This window comes from Marmota monax, unplaced genomic scaffold (assembly GCF_021218885.2).
Source record: "Marmota monax isolate L192 unplaced genomic scaffold, Marmota_monax_Labrador192_F-V1.1 WCK01_AAM20220418_F8-fsc00153, whole genome shotgun sequence".
Lineage (NCBI taxonomy): Eukaryota > Metazoa > Chordata > Mammalia > Rodentia > Sciuridae > Marmota > Marmota monax.
This window is the reverse complement of record NW_026692146.1, coordinates 1,846,631-1,871,112: the sequence shown is the minus strand read 5'-3', so window position 1 is coordinate 1,871,112 and position 24,482 is coordinate 1,846,631. Positions and strand designations below refer to the sequence as shown.

Here is a 24,482-nt window from a genome sequence, read left to right as displayed (position 1 = left end):
GTATAAACACTACCATCATGGCCAAGTTCAAGCTACTATTGGAACATCACTGAACTTGAAGGTGAGAAGAGATGCACAGTAGCACACCATTACATAGTGTTAATGTTTCCTAAGTTGCTGAGGCTGACTTTGAACTAGTGATCCTCCTGCCTCCCAAATTGCAGGGATCACAGGTGTGTGTCACCACACCCAGCTGAGGCTTGTTTCTCTGGATGAGGATAATTCATCTTCTCAGGAACACAGCCACGCTGAGACCAAGCAGTCCTGAAGGTAATTGCTCCCGCCAATGGTTACCCAGCCAGGAGGAAGAGTATTGGCCAAGGGAAGTCTTCTTCAAAACTCCACCTCCGATTCTCCAGTTTTTAGCCATTAGCCTCCCAGCAGAAGCCTGAATTTTGTTTTCTGTAGAATTTTTAGAAGCACAATGTCTTTTTGAAAATGTGCTTTTTCTACCTACCACTTTGCCAACCATATGGAGACGAGCCCCGCCCATGATGGGGTTGAAATGAACGAGTCAGTGAGGTGAGACACCCAAGTTGTCGCTGCATTTTAAACATAGCACACAACGCATTACACAAACACCATTCATAAACCTGACTCACAGGTTTCAGACGGGAGCTGGGTACAAGTATAAATAGCCTGTGTATGTTAAACAGTAGAAAAGCAAGGAAATTTGGGGAAGAGGGTCAAAATCATTGTGCCCAATTTAAACATCATAAAAATCTCAGCCTTGTCATTATTTACAACCCCCGCATACCTCCCACCAGGAAAAAAAAATGGAGAGAAAGCCAAGTGGAAAATTCTAAATAAGCTGATGTCCTCACGTTGAACTAAACAGTACAAATGATGCAGCATCATAAAATTAAGTTATAATTATGTTGTCTCACTTCCTGGCTGCCGGATGCCCACGGTACAGAGCAGCCACTTGACAGAATTTTCTGGGCTTGGAATTGCTTTGGGATTTTTTTTTTTTTTTTTTTTACAAAAAGGTAGCTTTAACTAGTGTTGACCAATTGATTCGCATTAAATGATTCCAATGGTTTTTGGTGGCAGCGGAAGAATCCACCTTGGGATGGTGAAGGACTAACACCTTGAACGTGTGACAAATGTTTTAAAAATCCACTTCTCCCGTATTCCCCCTCCATAGCTCAACCTGTGACCCTGGACATAACTTATTGCCAATAGACTGCCCCAAGCCCCATTCATAAAGTTACTGCTCAGACTCTCACTAAGCGTGGTATGAAAATGGCATGTCGGCAGGCTCATGGCTGGTTACTGGCCAAGGCCAACCCTGCAGACTTCCAGCCCCTGCCATTGAGGTGTGGCAACAATTGAGAAGATGTACAACAAGAGTCTTGGGCATGGCCAGGACATCCTGGAGACTTCCGATCGTTCCCCTGTCCTCGTAGACTCAGCCTTGACTCTGGGTCACTTTGTTCCTTAGCAGGCAGCCTGCAGCCTTCTGGCCTCATTCCCACCATCCGGGAACTCCATGTGAACTTGCAAGCTGCCATTCGATGAAGTAGATTCAGGAAGCAGCCACCATCTCTCAGGAGAAGTTTAGTTTTTCATCACCTATTTCCAGGTGCCCTGCTGCTCAACCTGGGCCGGGGATTTGAACGCCAAAGACGGAGACACCCAGGACAATGACAGACACGCACAGTTAGCTCAGGCCCCCACCGCTGTGTGGTTTCAGTTCCTTCCTGTTCAATCACTGCCTGCTGGGTCTCTTTCTCACGTGTCCCCACTCTGGTTTCTCCTCCAGTCACCAGCAGAAGTGGACTTCTCAGCCTTGACCTCTCCCATCTCAGTCTCTGATGATGTGCGTGGCCTTTAGGTTAAGAGCTCACTAAAGTGTAGATCATGCTGGATGCAAAAAGAAAAGGGCAAGCAGGTGTTAGCAGGAGCTTCCAAAAGACTGGTCCCCTCGGCTTCTCCATCCTTCCCGTCACTAGAGCATCTGGTCTACCCCCTACTGTGCCCCTTGGACTTCCCATAATGCTGAAATGAGCATTTGTTAGGACAACATACTGTGTCCCTTGGATAAAAGATGTGATTGCAATAAGTACCTATTATTATTCTCATCGGGAGGACTATTATGGTTCTTATTTCTTTTCCTGCAATTGCAGGGCAGGTCGCTGGGGGAGGCAGGGGGTATAGCAGATACTTTATGCCACCAGCTGCTGTCACATGTTTACATGATGGCTGTGTCCAGGGGCTCCCAGATGGTGATGCAAAATATGTTAGCACCACAGATCTCAAGTAAAGATCACCATCGCTACTGTCAGCACCAGTGTGTGAACACAGCTCCCAGCCACCGCCACCGGGCATATGAACTATATGAATTCAACACTGGGTAACTCCCCATCCCTCCTGTGTTAATGAACTCCAAACGTTATGAGCATGGTTCCTAAGGTGGTGCTCCAACAGTACCAAGAGTGGAGGGGCATGCATCTTGTGCTCTTAGAAGAAACTTCAAGTTAATTCTGCAAGGCTACTGAATGATCCACACCAAAATAAAACACTTTTTGAATATTTGGCAAAAAAGAAAATCACCTTTTCACATTACAGAAAGCAAACAGGATAGTCTAAGAAGCAAAACCCAGGCAAAGAAATGAAAATGTTCCTTTCTAAACCTTTGCAGCTGTGAGGACAAACGAGCTCTTCTGAGCAGCCCACACTCCATTTTCCACAATATGATGGGCCTGATGTTCACAAAGCACCGCTGGCCAGGGCTAGAGCTAGAGGGACTCACTCAAACCATATGGCTAGTGACACTAACTCCAAGTCTAGTCCTTTTTCCCTTATGACACTGAGCCTCCTTGTGGATGTCTTTAATTCACTTCCACTCATCCTTTTATTCAATAGTGATTGAGCGCCTACTGTATGCCAGGCCCCATTCTCAGTGCAGGGAAACAATGGTGAATGTGCAACCCTCGTCCCTGCCTCAAATAAACATGTACCCAAGTTGCAATAACAAACAACAAGGTTTTAATGAGCACCAACTATGTGCTAGACACTGATCAGGGCACTGCAGATACAGAGGTGAACGAAACAGAAAAGTTCACTGCTATCAAGGGACAAGTAAGCCATAAATAATGTAATTAGAGAGTGAGAGAAATAAACCTGAAAAGAGGCAGCCACCATCCAGAATAACTGGGCAGGAGGATGTTGCAGCTTAGGAAGATAATATGGCCCTATTATACTCTGGGTTTCAAAAGCTCTTTCTATTGAGTGTGTTGACTATTTCTATGGAGTGACACTGAACTCACCAGCCACTATTAGCATTAGCTCGTCTCCATCTCGCACAGCCACAAACATCTCCTGGCCCACAAGATAAACCGAGAAGGGATTGCCATATAGCTATATGCCATATAGCCATATTGTTAGCACCATGGAGTGGAACAAGCTTGGGCCCTGGAGCCAGATGAACTGGTAATTATGAGCAGCCTCTTTGGACATGTTTCTTCTCTGGGGGCGCTCAGGAATCTCAAACTGTAAAATGCCAACCCCACCTTCACATGGTCCTCAGGGGCACTCACATGAGATTCTAGCCCAGTGCTGAGCTCAGAGGCAGCTCTGCACACATGTGCCCTTTCGTCCCTCTGACAGCATCCCAGGCTGACAGTTCTGTGTCTTCTACCAGCTCTGGATCTGGGTTGGGAGCTCCTGAAGTGGGAGAAACAGGGTCTTCCAAGAGGCCTGAAGAGCTCCAAGAGGTCAGATTTCACAAAAAAAACATGGGCACACTCAGCCCACCACCCAGGGACCTGGTGGGGCAGGGTGGCATTATTTATAAGTTTATTTTGGAAACCAAGTAGTTAACATGAAGGAGCTGGAGTGATGGACTCAAAGACAGATCGTTAAGCAGAATGTCAGGAACATACTCAGTTACAGAATGATCACGTCTACTGAAAGGCCCGGAAGCCACCAACAGCATCCTGCGCCACCCGCTCCCGCCCCCACAGCCCAGCAGACACAGAGCAGCATTGCTTTCTGTCTGGGGATTTAGATGCTTCAGACTCCAGCCTTTACTGCGACAAAACAGAAATGAGGGCACTTGGCTTGCCTCAGTCTCGGGGACTAGGGTGGATCCCAGCTCAGGGGCAGGAGGCAGGGGAAGTAGTAGCTTTGTTCTGCTGATTTAAAAGAGGGACAAAGCTGTCTCTGGGGTCAGGCCACTCAGCCTATGACTCTGCAGAAGAGTGGTCTGCAGCCCCATGAATAAAGTAAGGTTGGGTACATTCCAGAGAAAAGACCTAAGAAGGAGGTCACCTAAGAAACCACCAAGGTATGGAGTCGCTCAGGCCATGAGAGCTTTTTCCCCATGACAGGAACCAGCCTGAGTTGCTAAAAAGCTCAAACTTGAAGCCAAAAAGACTTGGGTGAATTGCTGAGCATCTCAGAAATCACCAGAGGCATTAAAACCCCTTAGGTTCCCTTCAAGTTGAAGCAGGAAACTCCATTGGAGTGAAACCTTGAGCCTGAAGCAACTCTTAACTTCAAGAAGAAAATTCTAGAGGAACCCTGAATCCTGGAAGAAGCTGAGCCTGCAGGCAGGGGGGGTAGAGAGGGGGGAGAAGGCCAACAAAGCAGACACTCCAGGGGCAGTGCTCACCCTGAGGTGTGCATTTGACCCCCCCACACCAGGGGCACATTTAAAGTGCAGACATCTAGGCCTCTGAAAGTCTGACTTGTAAAACTAGGTCCAGAAATTTGCATTTTTAAGAAGGATGCTCTCTGCACTTCCCATCCATCATTGATAAAGACTTGTCTAGTGTTTCTCTAAAACAGGCGGTAAGTTAAGAGTTCAGGTTTGGCATCAGCCTGGGAATAGACTTCCCACTGTGACGCTATTAGCTGTAACCTTGGAGAATTATCTACCTTCTCAGAGCCATCTCCTCGTTTTTTAATACGAGGATAGTATTTATCTCATACAAAGCTCTTAGCTCAGAGCCTGGTTCATTTTTAAATGCTGGACAACACAGTCGCTTCCCAGCCTACCACAGCCCAATCCAAACCCAGAGGTGTCTATAGAGTCTAACATCCCCACTTTTCCTCTATACAACTATCACCCTGTCTGGAAACAGCACTGGGATGTCTGGGGTCCACAAGAGGTGGCAAGGTAACAGGAGAGAGGCCCCAAGATAATCACAAAGAGAAACAGGAAGGAGATGTTTCCAAAAAAGATACTCTGGGGTATCAAACCATAAGATGGTCTGTTTATAGCTACCTGCTTAGCTAGGACATTCTGAGTGAAGAGGTGAGAAGGTGAGATTCCCAACAGGGAGTTGCAAAGTCAGCAGAGTGGTGTTATATAATGTGGGAAAATTGTGAGCGTAAGCATTTAATGACCCAATGTGCCACATTGCAGAGCATGACTGCCACTGGGGGTTGCTCTTATGGTGCCCAAGAATCTTTAGACACAGGCTGGGGGAAAAGGGTCTTGGGATGAGGCTGTGCTCCTAGGGCCACAGGTAACTTGATGGGTGGAGTGACAGTGTTCTGGAAAGGCGTGGCCAATGGCAATTCACCAACTATCTCCTGAAAGATGGTGGTAAAATGTGTTTAACTGTGGCCATAGGGATGTGTACAGGACCTTCCGCCTCTTACTCCTTTATACAGAAGTCCTCGATCCTGAACTAGAGTCAGACACAACTGACCGTTACTCCCACCCTCATCAGCCAAGCCCCTGGAGGCAGCCTCCCCAAAGGAGGTAGAAATTCCCTTGGGAAAATCCCCTTCCATTTTTTGCAAGAGTCAAATCCACCTGGAGGGGCAGAAACTCACCAGTAAAGGTAGTAGAAGAACGAGAGGAGGTAGAAGGCCAGCTTACACCAGGCCTCCTTCTGACAGTAGCTCAAGGTGTCTGCATTCATGACCACTGGCGGGTCGTAGGCCAGCTCTGAACTATCTGCCGGACAGTGGAAATACCTGCAGGGAAAGAGGACATGGCATCACTGTCTCTGAGGCTCTGGGACTTCCAACATCACCTGGGTCAAGCCCTCCTGATCCAGGACTTCCCTCCTGTCATCCCTGCCAGTCTTCTTCCTTCTGCCGGGCACCACTCAAATGTGGCTCTGCCACCATCTTCTAATAGGATCAGAGTGACTTTCCCATGTACAATGATGCTCTGATGGAAAGAAAAAAAATGTGTCTCCTGGTGTCCTCTGGGAGTACTAGGAAGAGCTTCCTTTCAGAACAGACGCAACTGTGGTGAAGGTAGGCCTCTGTGCCACTGTACCTACATTCTGCCTTAAAGTTCATTACTTTGGAACTGAGGATGTAGCTCTGTGGCAGAGAGCTTGCCTGGCGTGAACAAGGTCCTGAATTTGATCCTCAGCACAGCAAATAATAGTAACTATTTTGAATTAAGTATTTCCCTCTATGCAAACCCTCAGAGGTAGAACTCTAAGAGGGACATCATATTCCCATTTAGATATAGAGTAATTTTTAGGTACTTCTTTTCTTGATAGAAAGACCCAGAAGAGCAGAAAGAACATTCTCCATCCATGGGGAAGCTGGAAGAGTAAAAGAGCTATGGGTGGAAGAGAAAGACCACAGCAGGCTGTCTGCTTCATAAGCCCCAAATCCACACAAGTGTCACATCAGTGGCCACTGCCAGGGAGGAGAGCACCCCCTGGATTGCTGCCCTCAGGACCTGACCTTTAGCCCCTACCAGGACACTGGCTGCACCTCTTCAGCCCAAGAACACAGGGCAGCTGAATTCACCCAGCAGGCTGCTTTTCATCCCTCTGGAAAAGGAATCCTGGGAGGAGGCAGGAGTGAGAATTCATGGCTCCTTCAAGGTTCTGGGACAGGCAGTGGTTCTCGATCCTGAGGAAGGACCAGGTGACCCATCCTAGTGGTTCTGAAGACCATCCCTATAACACAGCAACCTGCAGACCTGGCATCTCAGTTCCCTTTTCCTTCCCCTTCAAAGAATTGCATTGACGGGATCTGTCACCGACATTATGCAGAGAGGACATCACAAGCCAGATTCAATGATACCTGCCAGATCATAGCCCTCTGGGCCACTCACCTCTCCTCTTTCCGGGAGGAGATTTCAAAACCTATTTGCTTTCACTGTGGCTTTGTTCCCAGGTGACCTTGTTAAGTGGAGGCAGAGGGACAGGGTGACCAAATGTTTTGGTGGAAAGAACCAGGGTCTGTTTCCTGGTCACCAGAATGATCTTCCTTAGGTCAGACATTAACCTGTCTTGGCCTTAACTTCTCATCTATAAAACAGGGATGAAATTGCCCACCTCAAAGGACAGTTGTGATGATTGTGTGAAGTGATGTATGCAAATAACCTGCAAAAAGAATGGGCACCGAATCAGTGGCAGACAGCTCTACTTGTACTGAAGCAAATTGAGAGTGAGAGCAGAGGGACTTTAATGGCCTGAGAAACATCCCTGACCTGGGTCTGTTGGAAAAGGAAAACCAGGTGTTCAAAGACTCTGATGTTTTGCTCGTTTGTTTTGGTACTGAGGATTGAACCCAGGGGTGCTTTACCCCTGAGCCACATCCCTAGCCCATTTCATTTTTTATTTTGAGACAGGGTCTCACTAAGTCACTTAGGGCCTCACTAATTCCTGAGGCTGTCCTCAAACTTGCAATTCTCCTGCTTCAGCCTCCCAAGTCCCTGGGATTACAAGTATGCACCACCACATACGGCAAAGACTCTGGTTTTTAAGGAATTCTTTATTCTCATTCTTTTTTTATTTTTTTTTCTTTCATGTTTGGGCACTTACTAATTGTGTTAGTAACAGTGTATAGTATATAGGATCTCATTGCTAGATCCTATCAGGGATCCAAAAAAATAAGTCAAGGTCCCTACTGGCAAGACTACAGTTACTCTTCCTCTTTGGATGCACAGATTCTGAGCCTAGGGGCACTGGTACTTTCCATTTTCTTCCATTTAGACCAGTCCCAGCCCTAAGAATAGTACAACAATCAAAGTCTCATACATTGATCACATTTTTTTTCTCTTTGGTGGTGCTGGGGATCAAACCCAGGGCCTCAAGCATGGTAAGCACGTGATGTATGAGCTACATCCTCACCCCATGACCACACTTTTGATACCCTCCATTGACAGCTCCCAACTTAAAGGACCTCAGGATAAACTTCCTTTAGGGGGAGAAGAGACAGCCCCTTGGGCCACATGTGAGGTAGCAAGGATGAGGACTGAGATTCACACCATGGAGAGATGGAACCATGGTCCTGCCAGGCACAGGGTAAGTGACCCTGGGCAGCTGACCCACCCTGTTGAGTCTCTGTGTTCCCTTATGTGATGCAGGGAAAACTAAACCCACCTCAGTCAGCTGTTGCAGATATTGATCCAGGTAAAAGGTAGTAAAAGGTGTAATTACATTACAACACTGTAATTATTCTATTTGGCTACTCTCTGTGTTCTGTGTTCTCTCTTTAACAAATTGCTTTTACTTAACCCCAAAGAGCCATGTATTGAAGGCTTGGCCCCCAACTTGGTATTATTGGAGGTGATAGAACCATTAAGAGGTTGGGGCTGAGTGGGAGATCTTAGGTCACTGGGGTTGTGCTCTCAAAGAGAATTATGGGATACCAGTCTTCTCTCTCTCTCTCTCTCTCTCTCTCTCTCTCTCTCTCTCTCTCTCTCTCTCCCTCCCCCTCCTCTCTCTTTCTCTCTTTTCCCAGTTGCCAAAAGGTGAGCAGCTTCCCCTACTAAGTGTTCCTGCCCTGATGTATTGTCTCACCACAACCCAAAGGCAATGGGACCAATCAAGTACAAACTGAAACCCCCAAAACTATGAGACAAAATAAATCTTTTTTTCTTTCTAAGGTGATAAATACAGGTATTTTGTTACAGTAACAGAAAGCTGACCGACACAATGTACAACTTCTCTATGTAACCAAGTCACTTTCCTTTCCTCCCTAAACCTTTGATTTGTTATTCTTTGTGTTTGATCAATGGCACCATCATCCTCCCAGCCTCCCAGCCTCCCAGCTTAGAAGGTCCCTCTCACCCCACTCTTTTATTCAATTTTCGGCCAAGTTCTGCCCAGTTTACCCACAGGTGTTCTCCTGTTGTCTCATGATTTCAACTTCTACTTCCAGGGTCAGATCTTCTTCATCTGGATTTTCACTATGACCCTGAAATTAGTTTTCATCCTCAATATTTCACCTTTTAGCTCATTACTTCTTTACACTTCTTACCAGGGCTACCCTCCTAAAACTCAGATCAGGAAATACCATTTTCCTCCACCAAAGCCTCTTTTAACTTTCCCTTTCTTAGAAAATAAATTAACTCCAACTTTTCAACAAATCTTCTCAGGTACCCCACATAAGCTTCCCAGCCTGTTTGTCAATTGCATCTCTTCTTACCCCCTCGAAGAACCCTACATCCAACCACACCAAGCAAATGCTGCTCCCCAAACACACAAGTGCTCTCTTACTTCTGGACCTTTGCAAACGCTTTCCAGATTTTCCAGTGTCACTCTTCAGTCTAATTTAAGTGTTTCTTTCTCTACGCTCCTATAGATACTCATCATATGTCTGTTAAGAGTATATTTTCAGGCTAGGGATGTAGCTCAGTGGTAGAGTGCTTGCCTAGCAAACAAGAAGCATTGGGTTCTATCCTCAGCATCAAAATAAATACAAATACAAATAAATAAATTAAATAAATCATGTCCATCTACATCTTAAAAAGAAAGAAAGTCAGAAAGAGAAAGAATGTATTTTCTTCTACCCTAGGATATATAACTTGAGAGTAGGGGTTATATTTTAAACTCATCTTGGAATCCTCCACAATGCCTAACAGGTAGTATGTGTTCTGGACATTTACTAAATGAAAGAGTGAAATGCTCCTGATGTGACTAAATAAAAACTAAATGAAGATTAAGTATTTCATGGTCAAATAATGATGGTTTGGGCATCCAGAGCTCTGGGAGCAAGAGGTCCAGAGGGCAATTTATCTGCACAATTACATTCTCTTCCATCTTTTTAATTCTCTCATCCATGCTTCCTATATCCATATGGTAGCTATATTTTACAAAAAAGCCCAAATCACATGATTTGACACATGGCTTTAGCAGGGAAAAGAATATGTGAGATCAGAACTGTCCCAGAAAATTCAGCCCATCTGGTAGGTGCTTTTTGTATTAAGATATGACTTACATACCATAAAATTCACCCTTTTAAAGTGCACAAGTCAGTGGGTTACAGTGTGTTAGAGAGTTGTGTACCATTACCACTAATTTCAGAGCATTTTCATCATCCTAAAAAGAAAATTCTAAACCCATTAGTGATCACTCCCCATTCCTGCTCCCATCCAGCCCTGGGAAGCCACTAATTTGCTTTCTGTCTCCATAGATTTGAGTATTCTGGACCTTTCATATAAATGGAATCATAATATGTGCCCATTTGTACCTGGCTTTTTTCCATTTATATTTTCTTTAAGGTTCATCCATGTTGTAGCATTTATCAATACTTCATTTCTTTCTATTGTCAAATTATATTCCATTGCATGGATATATCACAGTTTGTTTATCCATTTACCAGCCAACGAGCACGTGGGTTGTTTCCTTTTTTTTTTTTTTTTTTTTTTTACTATTGTGAAGAACACTGAAGCCATTTTTAATACTGACCTATAAGAGCTTGGGTTGTGATCAATGGAGCCAATATAAAGGACCTTCCCTTATATGGTCTTGCTGCCTAAGAGCAGTTTGGGAAAGGGGATTTGGAGAGAAAGTCCCCCAAAGGAAGGGATGAAGGGATGGCACTAAGTGGCTGATCCATTCGTGGGACACTGTCATTTTGAGAGCAGGCTATTTGGGCAGAAAAGAGGAGGATGGGCCAGCCTCTGACAGACTTACCTCCAGAAGTGATAGAACAGTAGAGGGACATTCAGCCCCAGGGTAAGCCACTCCTGGGCACACAGGAACATGATGCAGAAGAGGCTGTGGATGGAGTACTCTGGCAGCACCAGCTGAAGAGGAAGCAGAGACACAGGCCTGGGTCAGAGAGAGGAAAAGCTGATCCAATTCCTCCAGCAAGTGATTCTGCCTCGACACTGCCCCCTAAGCTCTGGTAACACCAGACCCTTCCTGTAGCAGCCTGGAGTCAGGGCCCCAGGATGGTCACCATTTTTATGGGAAGTCTCCATGTTTTACATTCAATTGCAAATGGACTCAGGCCCTCTACACTTGCTCCTGTGAGTCGCTGACCCCTTTGCAGAATGGCGCTGGCGATCCAGCACTGTGATATCTGAAGCAAGGCAGGACCACAAGGACAAAAGTCCTAGGGCTCCTACTGATCCTCTAACTGCCTTGTTCTTGTTTTTCTAGTCTCTGTGCATCCTTTTCTAGTATCTCTTTCAAATACAGGAGGGCCCAGAAAAAAGAATTGAAAAATAGCATTTGGCTTGATGATAAATAAGAACCCAAGAGAAAAATCAAGGAACAGTGATAAACAGGTATAGTGCAACCTTGGGGACAAGGGAAGAGAAACCAGCCCAGACCAAGAAGGGCCAGATGGAGGGAGCCACCAGCAGGAAGATGAAGCTCCCCCACTCCCAATCCAGCCACACAGGGTAAAAAGAGCTTAAAATAATTATGAACCCTCTGAAGAGTGTTCACATTTTAGCAGAAATGAAAGCTATAAGCTAAAGGGTGATTGCAAGGGAGAAATTTGGTGTCTAGGACAGTATTAAGGGGAAGTCTACAGCTATGCAAAATACATCATCTTACCCAGACATGTGGGGAGAATTTATATATATGTATGTGTGTGTGTGTGTGTGTATATATATATATATATTCACATTTAATATAAACATACATTTTATATAAATAAATATATACATTTTATATAAATAATTTTTATATTTTATAAAATATAAAATGTTATATTTATAAAATTTTTTATAAAAATTTTTATTAAAAATTTATATATTACAATTTGTTTTGTTTACATATGTAATTTATTTATATAATACAAATCATAATATAAATTATGTTTATGTTATATAATACAGAGACTATAAATTACATGATATTATATCTAATATATAAATTGTTATTTATATTATATATTACACAGTTGGTCCTCCATATCCATGGATTCAGCCAACCAAGACTGAAAATATTTGAAAAAAAATGTTGCCTCCGTATTAAACACGTAAATTTTTCTTGTCACTATTCCCTAATAACTATTTACTTAGCATTTACATTATATTCAATATTACAAATATCTAATACAGACAAATCTAGAGATGATTTAAAGTCTATGGGAGGATGTCATAGGTTATGTACAAATACTATGCCATTTTCTATAAGGGACTTGAGCATCTGTGGATTTTGGTCTTCACAGGGGATCGTATATCCAACCCCCCACAGATATCAAGGAAAAACTGTACCATATTATGTGTGTTGGGGGGTCCTCAGCATCTTATATTTAGTCCATTATGAATGTTTTGGTCTTCCTATCAATATCTTTCTGTCCTTCAAGGCCCAACTCAAATTCCACTTTCAAAACAAAGTTCTGCTCACCCTATCCTGTACCTCTAAGCCCCTCCACATGCTTTCTGACCCTCTCTTAGGGGAACCTTCCACAGTCTATCCATATAGAGCCATTATCCTCCTCTTTCTAATGCGCATGGATATACTACAGTTCTCTGTAAGCTGACTGGGTCAAAGTCTATACTTTTCTTATCTCCTTTTGCAAAGTGCTTTGCACAATGCCTGACACTTAGAGACTTTACAAATATTTGATAAAATGAACTGAACTAACTAAATGTGTGCATTTGCCAAAGGTTAGCTGGCAGTGGAAATGCAGCTTGTGTTCACAAACCAAGACTTCTGGGGCCAGGGGACTGTCCATTGTAGGTACAGAACATGGCTTTGGCCTCTCATTTTAGGCAGATGAGCTAACTGCCCCATATGGCAGATACAGAGGGAGAAACACATATGCACACATTAAAAATAAACACATGCACGGGCACACGTGTAAGAAATGCATTTTGTAACTAAAGGCATCTTCTTTATTTTCAAAGTCTGATATAGAATGAATTGCATTTGCTTAGATTTGCATCTTCCTTAGATTTGCCAGACAGTAATCTTGGAATCAAAGCATAAGAGCCATCATTCCAGAGGTTGGTTACCCTTGGTGGGTAAACCAGGCATAGTCTGCCCCTATGAGTCTCAGCCACCTAGAGGGAGGTCTCTGTCATTTCTCCTGGAGGACCTCAAAGCTGGGCTTACCAACTCCATCTGCACTGGGCCAGGGCACCACCCTGCCGCTGGATTTCTCCTTTGAATGTATCAGCACAGGGCAGAAGGGGTGGATAGTGGCCGTGAGTTCTGCTATGCCTACCTCTACATTTTTTAATCATCACTTTCAACCACTTATACCAAGGTAATTAACACATTTAGAGACAGCCACCCTGGGTCCAAATCATCCATTATAGCTCCATCTCCAACTCAATGCCAATGACAAATCTCTGACTGATTACAGTTTGGATTTCAGGCTCCACTATTAATCACCGCCGTTGCTTCTCTCTCCAGGGCTTGATTTATAGTGCAAGTAGCAACCTTCAAAGCAGGGAGGATTCGTCACTGTCCCTATGGAGAGGAAAACTACTTAATAGAGGCCAGCTGGTCTCAGAGTTCTCCAGTCTTTTGAGGGCTGGGGAGGGGGGGGGAAATGCGTAAAAATTATCCTATTCTGCATGGCCTCTCCCAATTGCCTTCCACCATCTGGAACTCTGTACAGGATCCTCACAAGTGGGACAGGTACCTCTCATTAATCTAGGGACACTTCTAGGAGTGACTATGTCCTTAACATACACATACTTTGTCTTTCCTATGTCCCTAGGCATTCCTTGTCATAATCAAGTGAACAATGTAGGGAACTTATTCCTTCTAGACCAAATGGAAATCAGCCAGGCCACTCGCACAAGACTTGAATCATGGCTGTCGCTGTACCTGCCACTCACTCCCAGCATTCAGAGCATAGAAAGAAGGCAATTCCTGCAATCTGTATTTGGGGTAAAATTGGGAGTTCAAAACCCACTTGAATCAAATGTATGAAATATGATATGTCAAGAGCTTTGTAATGTTTTGAACAACCAATAAAAAAAAAGAATGAGAATTGTACTGCTTTGAGGTGAAGGAAGGCTTCACAGAAGATAATACATTCCTTTATTTTGAAACTGTGTCCTTATATAAATGATTTTGTCAAATGAGTGGTGGGGAAATGGTGAGTTTGTGTCATAAATTAGTGTCACAAGTACATAAATTAATGTTTTATTAGCCATAAAAATAAAGCTAGAAAATTAAAAAAAAACTGTTAGCTAGATCAATGGAATCCACATTGATTGTCTTCAAAATTAATATTTCATTTTAAAAGTTAAAATTGAGTTTGTCAAGTTTTAAGGAGAAAAAAATTGCTTCTTTGATAAATCAATAGCTTGTAAATGCCACAATAGTTATTAGATTTAAGAATTAAATGCTGCTTGAATAAAACAGTACATGTTTCTGTAAAAAAAAAAAAAAAAAAAAGAAGGCAATTCCCAGCCCCTGGTTGTTAGGTGGGGCCTCTGGACTTTGAGCAGAAGTGATGAGAAGGCTAGAGGATTTAATGACCCCTACAAAATGCTCCAGAGCCTCTTTCTTTCCACTCTGACATAGTCAAAAGCATTTAGCATGGTGGACACTTCATCATCTTGAAACCATTAAGTAGGAGAAAGGCCCCCAGGCAACTTGTGATAGACTTGGAACATGAGAGAGAAACTTGTTGTTTTAAGCTATTGAGTTGAGTATTGTTTCTTACCATGGCATAATTGAGTCTATCTTGTCTGATACACTCAGTAAGCTCCAGAAGGAGGAATCAATGGGGAAAGCAGTTGTGTTCTTCTTTCTTTGTCCTCCTCCTGACCGTCCATCCAGCCTTTTCTTTAACAAGCATCAAGGCTGGTGTGACACACTTCCCTGTCACTGCCACCAGGCAGACACAATGCTTATTCATTTGTGTGGGCAGTTAGACTGGGCAGCCCCTCTCAAGTCTAAGAGTTGCCTACCTAAATCTACCAGGCAACAGAGAGAGGTTGATTGAATCACTGACCACAGCCCCATGACCCTGCATCATTCCTCAGCACTGGAATACATTGTTTTTTTCATAAGAGAAATGGTTGAATGGTGCCAATCTCTCTCTTTCATTTACCAAATGGTAAAGGAGAAAACGTTTCATGCAGGCCATGGAATCCCTGTGTCATGCTATGCCCTGCTTTCTGTAGTCAAAAATACTAAATAAGTGGCCTCCATATAGGTATTGTGGGATTGCTGAAAAGACTGCGATTCATTCCAAGGGGATCATGGAAGATGTTTTATAATCAAGGCAGAATCAAGGGACGTTGGAAAGGATGAGTAGAACCTAATTGTGTGTGAAAACTGGAGGTCAGCTGTCTAGAAGAGAAACAATGGGAATGAGAAACAGACAGAAGTCACTGGCCTGAGGAGCTCCTTCAGATGCCACCTAAAGGGCCACTTATTTTACGGCTTGTGGGCCAGGCCTGATACCAGGTAAGAATTGGATCAATGCAAATTCTGTTCCACTGTTCCAGGCCACCCGCCCAGATTCTAGTAGTCAATTTCCATTTGCCAGCCAACATTTCCACAGGGAAACTCCCCACCAGCTTTGTGCTGGATTCTCGCACTCCTCCCAGGAGCTGCAAACGTCATGGCCTAAATTTCCAATTTCATTAAAAACCATCTTTCCTATTAGTCTCCACCTGAGTCCATTTTCAAATCTGGTCATTGCTTCTTCACAGCCACTGGCATTGTTCCTCCCTTTTTCTTTCTTCCTTTTTTTTTAAATATATGACAGCAGAATGTGTTACAATTCTTATTACACTTTTTCATATCTCTGGTTGTATACAAAGTATATTCACACCAGTTTGTGTCTTCATACATGTACTTTGGATAGTAATGATCATCACATTCCACCATCATTAATCACCCCATGCTCCCTCCTTTCCCCTCTAACCCCTCTGCCCTATCTAGAGTTCATCTATTCCTCCCATGCTCCTGCTCCCTATCCCACTATGAATCAGCCTCCTTATATCAAAGAAAATATTCAACATTTGGTTATTTGGGATGGCTAACTTCATTTAGCATTATCTTCTCTAACTCCATCCATTTACCTAAAAATGCCATGATTTTAATTCTCTTTTATTGCTGAAAAATATTCCATTGTGTATATATGCCACATTTTTTTAATCTGTTCATCTATTGAAGGGCATCTAGATTGGTTCCACAGTTTAGTTATTGTGAATTGCACTGCTATAAACATTGATGTGGCTGTGTCTCTGTAGCATGCTGTTTTTAATCTGGTGAGGTGAATAGAGAGCCTATGTCTTGGGAGCAAATTTTTACCCCTCACACATCAGATAGAGCACTAATCTCTAGGGTATATCAAGAACTCAAAAAGTTAAACATCAAAAAAAATAAAAAACAAATAACCCAATCAATAAATGGGCCAAGGACCTGAACAGACACTTCTCAGCTGATAATATACAATCAATCAACAAATATATGAAAAAATGTTCATCATCTCTAGCAATTAGAGAAATGCAGATCAAAATCACTCTAAGATTTCATCTCACTCCAGTCAGAATGGCAGCTATTATGAAGAAAAACAACGATAAGTGTTGGTGAGGATGTGGGGGAAAAGGTACACTCATACACTGCTGGTGGGACTGCAAATTGGTGCAGCCAATATGGAGAAGCAGTATGGAGATTTCTTGGAAAATTAGGAATGGAACCACCATTTGACCCAACTATCCCTCTCCTCGGTCTATACTCCCTTTTGTTTTTTCTATTGCCCCCTGCTGCCCACTTCTAGCAGGTGCCTATCCCTATACCCCTGCTACCTCTGTTCAACTTAGCAGCCACCTCCTTTCCCTTGTATCTGCCATGCTAGCTCAGCTCTGAGCCTTCATCCACAACCTTGATTTTCCAAGAACTTTTAAAATTCATTTTTAACAAGGAATTCAAACTGATTTTATTTATGTTCAAAATATTTTTATTTCTGGTTATGAACTTCTCATTCATTCATGTATCTGTTACCAAGGAAAAACCTAAATAAACACTCTAGCTTAGCTGGCTCTTAATTGACTTTTTCATAAGACTTTTTCATAATTAGAGATTTTTCAAAATCACTAATTTTGGAGGTCACACAGCTGAATGATACATTATTAGTTTCTCACTAGCGTTGCTGTAGATAAGACCTCTGATGTGTAGGATATGATGATAACGGTTGCCTAGGTTACTCTTCAGGGACCTGAAGGCTGCTTCTGCTGAAATACTGACTCTTCTCTTGGGCCTATAGATGTCCAATGGGTACAGATGAAAATACTTAGCATCTCTGTCTTCATCTTGTGTCTGTCCCCTATGTTGCCTTGACCTTAGGGTCATATTCTACTAAGTTCTGCTTATAGACCTGTCCAACACTTGAGAAATGTTTTGTCTAAAACTATAATATAAGGTTAACTTGCCCTAGACTTCCCTAATCTCTTTCTCCCTTTGCCCTTTCAAAACTAACAACACCCATCAGCTTCCAGGACCAGAAACACTAGACCACAAAAGGAGTGAAAAGAGATGGCACCCAAGTTCCTGGAAGATACACACCTATTTCTAAAATAGACACAAATATTCCTCACATTTATTAAGCTGCTTCTCTCCCTCATTATTCCCATCCTATACCGGAGTTAAGAAGTTGATTGTGAGTGAAGCTAATTCTCCTCCATTCTTTGGCCACAGAATAAGGCCTTTCTTTCTCCCCAGCACTTGTCTCTGGGACATTGTTTTTCCAATGGAATGAAGCCCCAAACCTGGGTCTGGTAACCTATCCAATCATTTACTCCCCACCCCACTTTTGGTACTGGGGATAGAACCCAGGGTTGCTTAACCACTGCTTCACACCCTGAGCCCTTTTTAAAATATTTTATTTAGAGATGGGGTCTCCATAAGTTGCTTAGGGCCTTGCTAAGTTGCTGAGGCTGGCTTTGAACTTGTGACCCTTCCTGCCTCAGCCTCCTGAGCTGCTGGGATTACAGGCATGCACCACTGCGCCCGGCTCCTCCTTTATCCCATGAATAATTTGCAACTGATGGGCAACCTTTATATACTGTGGGAGAATAATATAATGATATGATAACTTCAGTCTTATTTTCAGTGCTATGGGATAGAGGGGCATCAATAATAGGAAGAGATTCTTCTTAGTGAAATTGAAGCAAAGGAATGATGCATCCTGGGAGAGAAAGGGGACTCCTTCGGGAGGAGGCCAGCATCCCTAGGAAGACAGGATTTCTGAGGACCTAAGCATATCTCGTACCAAATACAATAAACACCACAGCCACAGGCTGCACAGGGAAGATCCTGGGGCTGAGGTTAGCTTGGAGAGAGTGGAAGCTCTGAGGCTGGGTCTCCGCCCATCTCTGAATGGACCCTTTCAACTCAGACAACAAGCTTTTCAGCTGTAATCACACTGGGCTGAAATGATGAGCACAATTTCTCAAAGCATTATGTAAATCCCTGCCAGTTACATAAGGAGGGACTGTGTGATATTGAGATCAGTTACCCACGCTGAGCCATATTGTCCTCATCTGTAAAATGCCACACCTACCAGTGAGGGACACAGGCTCTACTATGAATGACGTTGTTCTCAAAGGTGAGAGCATGGAGCACAGAAGAAACCACTCCTGTGACAAGTGTTACTATTGTGAATAATCATATGCCAGTGAATTGTCATTCCCAGGGAGATAGACAGCTCGTCCTTCTTACCCTGAAAGTCAGTGGAATGGCCCTGAGCCAAACTTGCCTGCCCAGTTCTTTTTTTTTTTCTTCCAATATCTTTATTTTTTTTTCTTTTTTTTTAAATTTTTTATTGTTGGCTGTTCAAAACATTACATAGTTCTTGATATATCATATTTCACACTTTGATCCAATATCTTTATTTTATTTTTATGTGGTGCTGAGGATCAAACCCAGTGCCTCACGCATGGTAGGCGAGCGCTCTACCTCTGAGCCACAGCCCCAGCCCCTGGCTTCCTAGTTCTTGATCTAGTCTCCTCTGTTCCTCTTGGACTGACACAACTTTCAGCATCCCCACTGGAAAGAGAAACCAGGGCTGCTCAGCAGACTTCCTGCCAGCCCACAACACCCCAATCCTTGCCTACTTTCAACAACAGTAATCCAGTCCCCTGTGTGTCACCAGCGAGCATGAAGAAAAAGGGAAGGATAATGTTTCTTTTATTGGACTCCCAAGCCCACACACTAAGCTGACCTTAAAACAGAGGCTCCCTCCTGGGACCAGCAAGATGAAGGGGATGAAGACAATTTTCTCATAAATGTGCAGCCAGCAGATGTAGTCTCTGTTTGTTCTCCAATGCACAGTAATGTCCACCGGCATACAGTCAGCCCCTGGTCAATTTGCCTCAGAGTGAGGGGACAGCAGGAAGAAGGGTGCTGTAGTTTGGATCTTGAATGTCCCCTAGAGGCCCATGTCTTAAAAGGCTTGGTCCCCAGGTGCTATACTGGGAGGGGGTGGGACCTTTAAGAGGTGGGGCCTAGTGGGAGGTCTTTAGGTCACTGAGGGTGAGCCCTTGAAGGGAATTGTGGGACTTCCAGCCACTTCTTCAATCTTGTTTTTGCTTCCTGGAGATGAGGTGAGCCATTTTTCTCTGTCACGTACTCCTTCCATGATGTCCTGTCTTGTCACAGGTACAAAGCAATAGGGCCAATCAAGCATGGACTGGAACCTCCAAAACTGTGGGCCAAAATAAACCTTTCCTCTCTATCAGCTGATTATCTCAGGTGTTGTAGTATAGTGACAGAAAGCTGACTAACACAGAGAGGAAAAGGAAGGCCTGGGAAACTATGATTTTACTAAACAATAAGACTACAAAAAAGTATATCTGAACATGTCAGGAAACCTCAGTCTGAGGCCTTCTGAGTTACTCCAAGGAGGCTACTTTCTGTTGAATTACTCCAGGTGAAGACTGCCACAGGATGCTTTACTATGGGCTTCTGGCCCTTCAGGAAGGACAGCCCAGCCCCTTTGGCCCTACCACATAAGAGACCAGCATGCCAATCTCATGGGACACAAAGGGCACAAAGCAGGAAAACCTCAGCCAGAACCCAGGCTTGGGGTGACTTGAATGTTCCCTATTTCAACGTGCTGGCATGCTAAATTTTTTGACCTCCTGGAATTTTGCACCAACATTTATCAAATATTGTAAGTGGTAAGCCAATGACTCTGATACATAAGCAATTTAGCACAGAATCACTCAATCTAGAATTATCATTTTTAAAGTCTCCATAAAACTAATATGACACCTGCCAATTTTATGTACAACCAAAACTTAGATGTGGCTCAGAGTCAGCAGCTCTCTTAAATGTCTGAACCAAATATTGCTTTGACCTTGACCATCCATGGTTATAAGGACACCAACGTAGCTGATTCTAGGGGATCAGGCCAGTCTTCAAGAGAAGCCAATAATCTTCCAGGTGATTTGGTTAAAAAAAAAATTGAAACAGAGATTATAGACCAAAGGTTTGAGAAATAAACCAATCAAACACGTCCTTTTTGAAGACGTTGGGTCCCAGGTCTCATCCCCAACTCTCCAGCAGGGTTATGTGCCAACTCCTGCATTGTGACAGACCTGTGCACTTGGAGCCCTGCATATCACTGCTTGGGGGGACTTGAGTCTAGGTGGAGAGCATTTACAATCAATGGTCATTGAAGCCGTTTCCATATTCTCCCCACCATCATTATGTGGGAGGACACCCAGGAGGCTCCTTGGGGCCAGGGGTCTTTAGTCTTGGAAGGTTAGCTTTGGCGTCTTCCAGGGTTAAAGGTAAAGCTCTGTGGCATCTTCTACCTCCAGAATTCCCCCCCCCTTCAGTTTATTCTGCCAATTCTCCACAGGCCACCTCTCCCTTCACCCTCCTCAAGCTCCCTCCACTGACTTTGGTCTTCCTGGTGTCTCAATGAACACTGTCTAGATCTGACAGGTGACTGGTTCCTTTTAGGACCAAACCTTTGGGTGCTGGCCTCACCCTGCCTACTCCTCTCAGCCTGCCTTTTATAATTATTTTCATGCACCAACAAAAGTCACTTGAATTTCAAAAGCCTCTCTGCCAGTTTCCTCACACACTTGTTAAATCACTGAACTACCTAAAAGCCCACTCAGGGAGGAGAAGAGAATTAAAGCACTCTCTCAAATAATGCCACATTTTTAAAGGGACAAAATTCTCCTACAACTTGCTGGCAATTGAGAGACAGCTGAAGTTAACACTTGTAGCTACCCACTCCTTTTCTTCTTTTCTTTAAGCCAGGGATAATGGGAGTAGGAATCATGTTCAGAATAGAGGGGTTGATGAGGCAAGGGTTCAGACTATTGGAGAGACCTAACCAGAGAGGAAATGTTCCAGAACGCAGAGGGCAACGGGGTTAAGGGCTTAACAAGCCTCGTTCCAGTGGTAAAGAGCCCCACTTATGAACCCATTCAGGAAATATTTATGATAAGCACTTACCAGGTAGTGAATTCAAAGGAGTCCAGCTAGGGAGGATTGCAGTGTGGATAAAGCATGTGCCAACAGGGTCTATAAACAACAACAGAGAGCCAAGGACAAACAGGTGGCCCTTCAGCAACACTGTGCAAGAGGAAAGGAGAGTAGAAACCTCTGACCGGGACTGAGGCAAGGGAGGAGGGCTCCTTGGAGGAGCAGGCCTCTCTGAGTGAGGCTCTCAGGACGAGTTGTCTTACGGAAGGCAAGATGTGTACACAAAGGGGCACTCCCAATGGCCACTCCGTGTCGTCCTTTCATTGAGGGTATGAGACAGTCACTTTTTTCTTAATGTCCTGAAGAAACTCGTCTTTCCATCCCTTGGTCTGTCCCTTACTAATCTTCCACAGAAATGACATGGAGACTGGAAACCTCTCAACACCAGGCTCTTTTAAAACCAGGGTGACTTCCAGAGAACATCCTGATGATGTCACCTAACCAGGATGACCCTGGTGACAGGAAGGAAGCCAAGGGCAGAAACAAGTCCTCCTCTGCCTTTGGTTACTTAGCACGGAGTCGAGGACAATGTCTAGATATTGGGCTCCCCCCACCCACAGATCACTAGGGAATTGAAGAACAGCTGCTAGTGCTACCCTCCCCCAACTATCCCACCCATGGTGGCCCGAGGCCACACCTTCTTAATTTGTTGCCCTCCTAGTCTTGTGTTTTCCATGTGAGCCTTCTGTTGCCAGCCTCTTATGTAAGAAGAACCTGCTGTTTACCCCTTCCTTCCTTCCTTCCTTCTTTCCTTCCTTCCTTCCTTCCTTCCTTCCTTCCTTTTATTGGTACTGGAGATGGAACCCAGGGGCACTTTACCACTGAACCATGTGAGAACTAGAAAGTTCAGTGGTCCATTTTCAGAATATAGTATTTAGCCTTAATTGGGACGTTAGATCCAATTGTAGCCATTTTAACTAAAATTAGCTAATTGCATAGATTGTAAGCCTGAGCTCCTCCTATCAGGGCCAGGGGAGCACTGCATTCAGGATAAAAGTAGGACAACTGCCCACCCAGGCACCCTTGCTGGGCAGGTTCTAGAGCACGCCCTTCTAGCAGAAATCAAGTCTGCCTTGCCCACCCACTTCTGAGCACATTGTTCAATTTCTTGCAGCACCCCGGGATTTCCAACAACTACATCCTCAGCATTTTTTATTTTTTATTTTGAGGCAGGGTCTCCCTAGGTTGCTGAGGGTCTCACTAAATTGCTGAGGTTGACCTTGAACTTGGGATCCTACTGCTTCAGCCTCCAGAGTGCTGCTGGGATTATAGGCCTGCACCACCACCTTTACTGAACTGCTGTTTTCTGAGAACCGGTTTTATCTCACTGCTCCACACAATACTCCTTAATAGAGGGATCCAAGTATCAGCCTGGGTCTTCAGCAGCACCATTAGCTTCCAAAGGAGAGCCTTTTCCAGGATAAAAACAGATGATCATCCCACTTAACAGCTATTAAGTGGTGTTAATTACCTGTTACATTCAGCAGGTTGGGAAAAAAATTTTTGCTCAAAACAAATAAGAGGATGAACTGAATGAGCCAAGAAGTGCAAACTGTCACCATCATCATCAATTAGTACCTATTGTGTACTCACTGGTACATAGACAGGGAAGTGGACGATTTGTTGACCTCCCTGATCCACAGCCCTAAATGCAGAGACAAGACAGATAAGTATGGCCCTCTCCTATGACCCAGGTAGAGCAAGTTCTCTGAATCTGAGCATACTCGAATGTGTTTGTCCAAGTCCATCTAAAGGTTTGTATTAGCTGGTGCGCCCCAAGCTTTACCAGGAGTTGAATGAGCAAATTAACATTTTGAGGAAACCACAAAATAGTATTATATTTTTTTCTGCTGCCAGCAAGGGCTTGAGTGGCAGTATCTTAGTGAAGAAAGTAGTTAAGGAACAAGAGATTTGGGCTCTATCCCTGGCTCCTAAGATACAGAACCCTGAGTAAATTATTTAATGTCAGTGGGCTCAGTTTCTCCAACTATAAAATGGGAACAATAGTATCTATTTCATAGGAGTGTTAGGAGTATTGGATCCCTTAGCCTGTGTGAAGCACTTAAAATAGTATCTGACACATAGCAATACTTCATGAATAATGACTGTTATCTGTAAGAAGAGGTATTTAACCCACACAATCTCCACAACGTTTTTTAGCTCAAAGATTCCACACACTATGCAAAATGTAGCAATTGAGCTCCTTGAAAATCAACCAATGTATCTTCCCTTTCCTTCTCCAATCTCTTTCCAGTTCTTGCAAATTTTTAAAATCCTCTTTCCCTCCCACTCCAGACTAAATTCTATTCCCAGAAATGCCAGATGTTTAGGGGAACTTGGTCATTTTGAGTATCAGCAATAACTACCCCTGTTATGGTTTGAAGATGATTTGTCCTCCTGAGCTCATGCAAGAGTTTAGTCCCCCAAAATCTTATGCTCATGGTATTAAGAGGGTAGAAACTTAATCCGACTATGGTGGTTAGAGATGGAATCTTTGGAAGTGATTAGATTAGATCATTATGTGGCTTTCCCATGTTTGAACCCTGGTGGCTTTAGAAGGAGAGAGACCACACTGACAGAGACACTTGCTCCCTTCCACCATTATGTAACTTAGATGAGGGGCGCTCACCAGAACCTTGCATCATGCTATTTAGAACTTGTGCCTCCAGAAACAATCTGTAGCAAAAATAAACCTGTTTTCTTTATAAAGTAGCTTGCCTCGGATATTTTGTTAAAGTAATGAAAAGTGAACTAATACAACTCCTAACTTAAAAAGCTCTTGGATCACTACTATGTACCAGTGTGTGCCTGCTCCATTTGTCTATTGTGTCTTTATGGGTGGGCCTCTTCCATAAAATTGTCCTATCTACATAGGGACTGACA

The 24,482-nt window shown here is 43.7% G+C and overlaps 1 protein-coding gene across 2 annotated transcripts in view; it reads right to left on the bottom strand.

Moving 5' to 3' along the window:
* Window positions 1-523: 523 nt before the first annotated feature.
* Cnih3 (cornichon family AMPA receptor auxiliary protein 3) overlaps window positions 524-24,482 on the bottom strand; it is a 112,238-nt gene continuing 88,279 nt past the window's right edge. For both annotated transcript variants that reach the window (XM_058571786.1, XM_058571778.1), the window contains exons 4-6: window positions 10,854-10,966; window positions 5,791-5,934; window positions 524-1,866 (exon numbers count right to left, since the gene is read on the bottom strand). In XM_058571786.1, coding sequence (XP_058427769.1) covers window positions 1,839-1,866; window positions 5,791-5,934; window positions 10,854-10,966 — 285 coding nt within the window. In that variant the 3' untranslated portion in view covers window positions 524-1,838. The remainder of the gene's footprint in view (window positions 1,867-5,790; window positions 5,935-10,853; window positions 10,967-24,482) is intronic.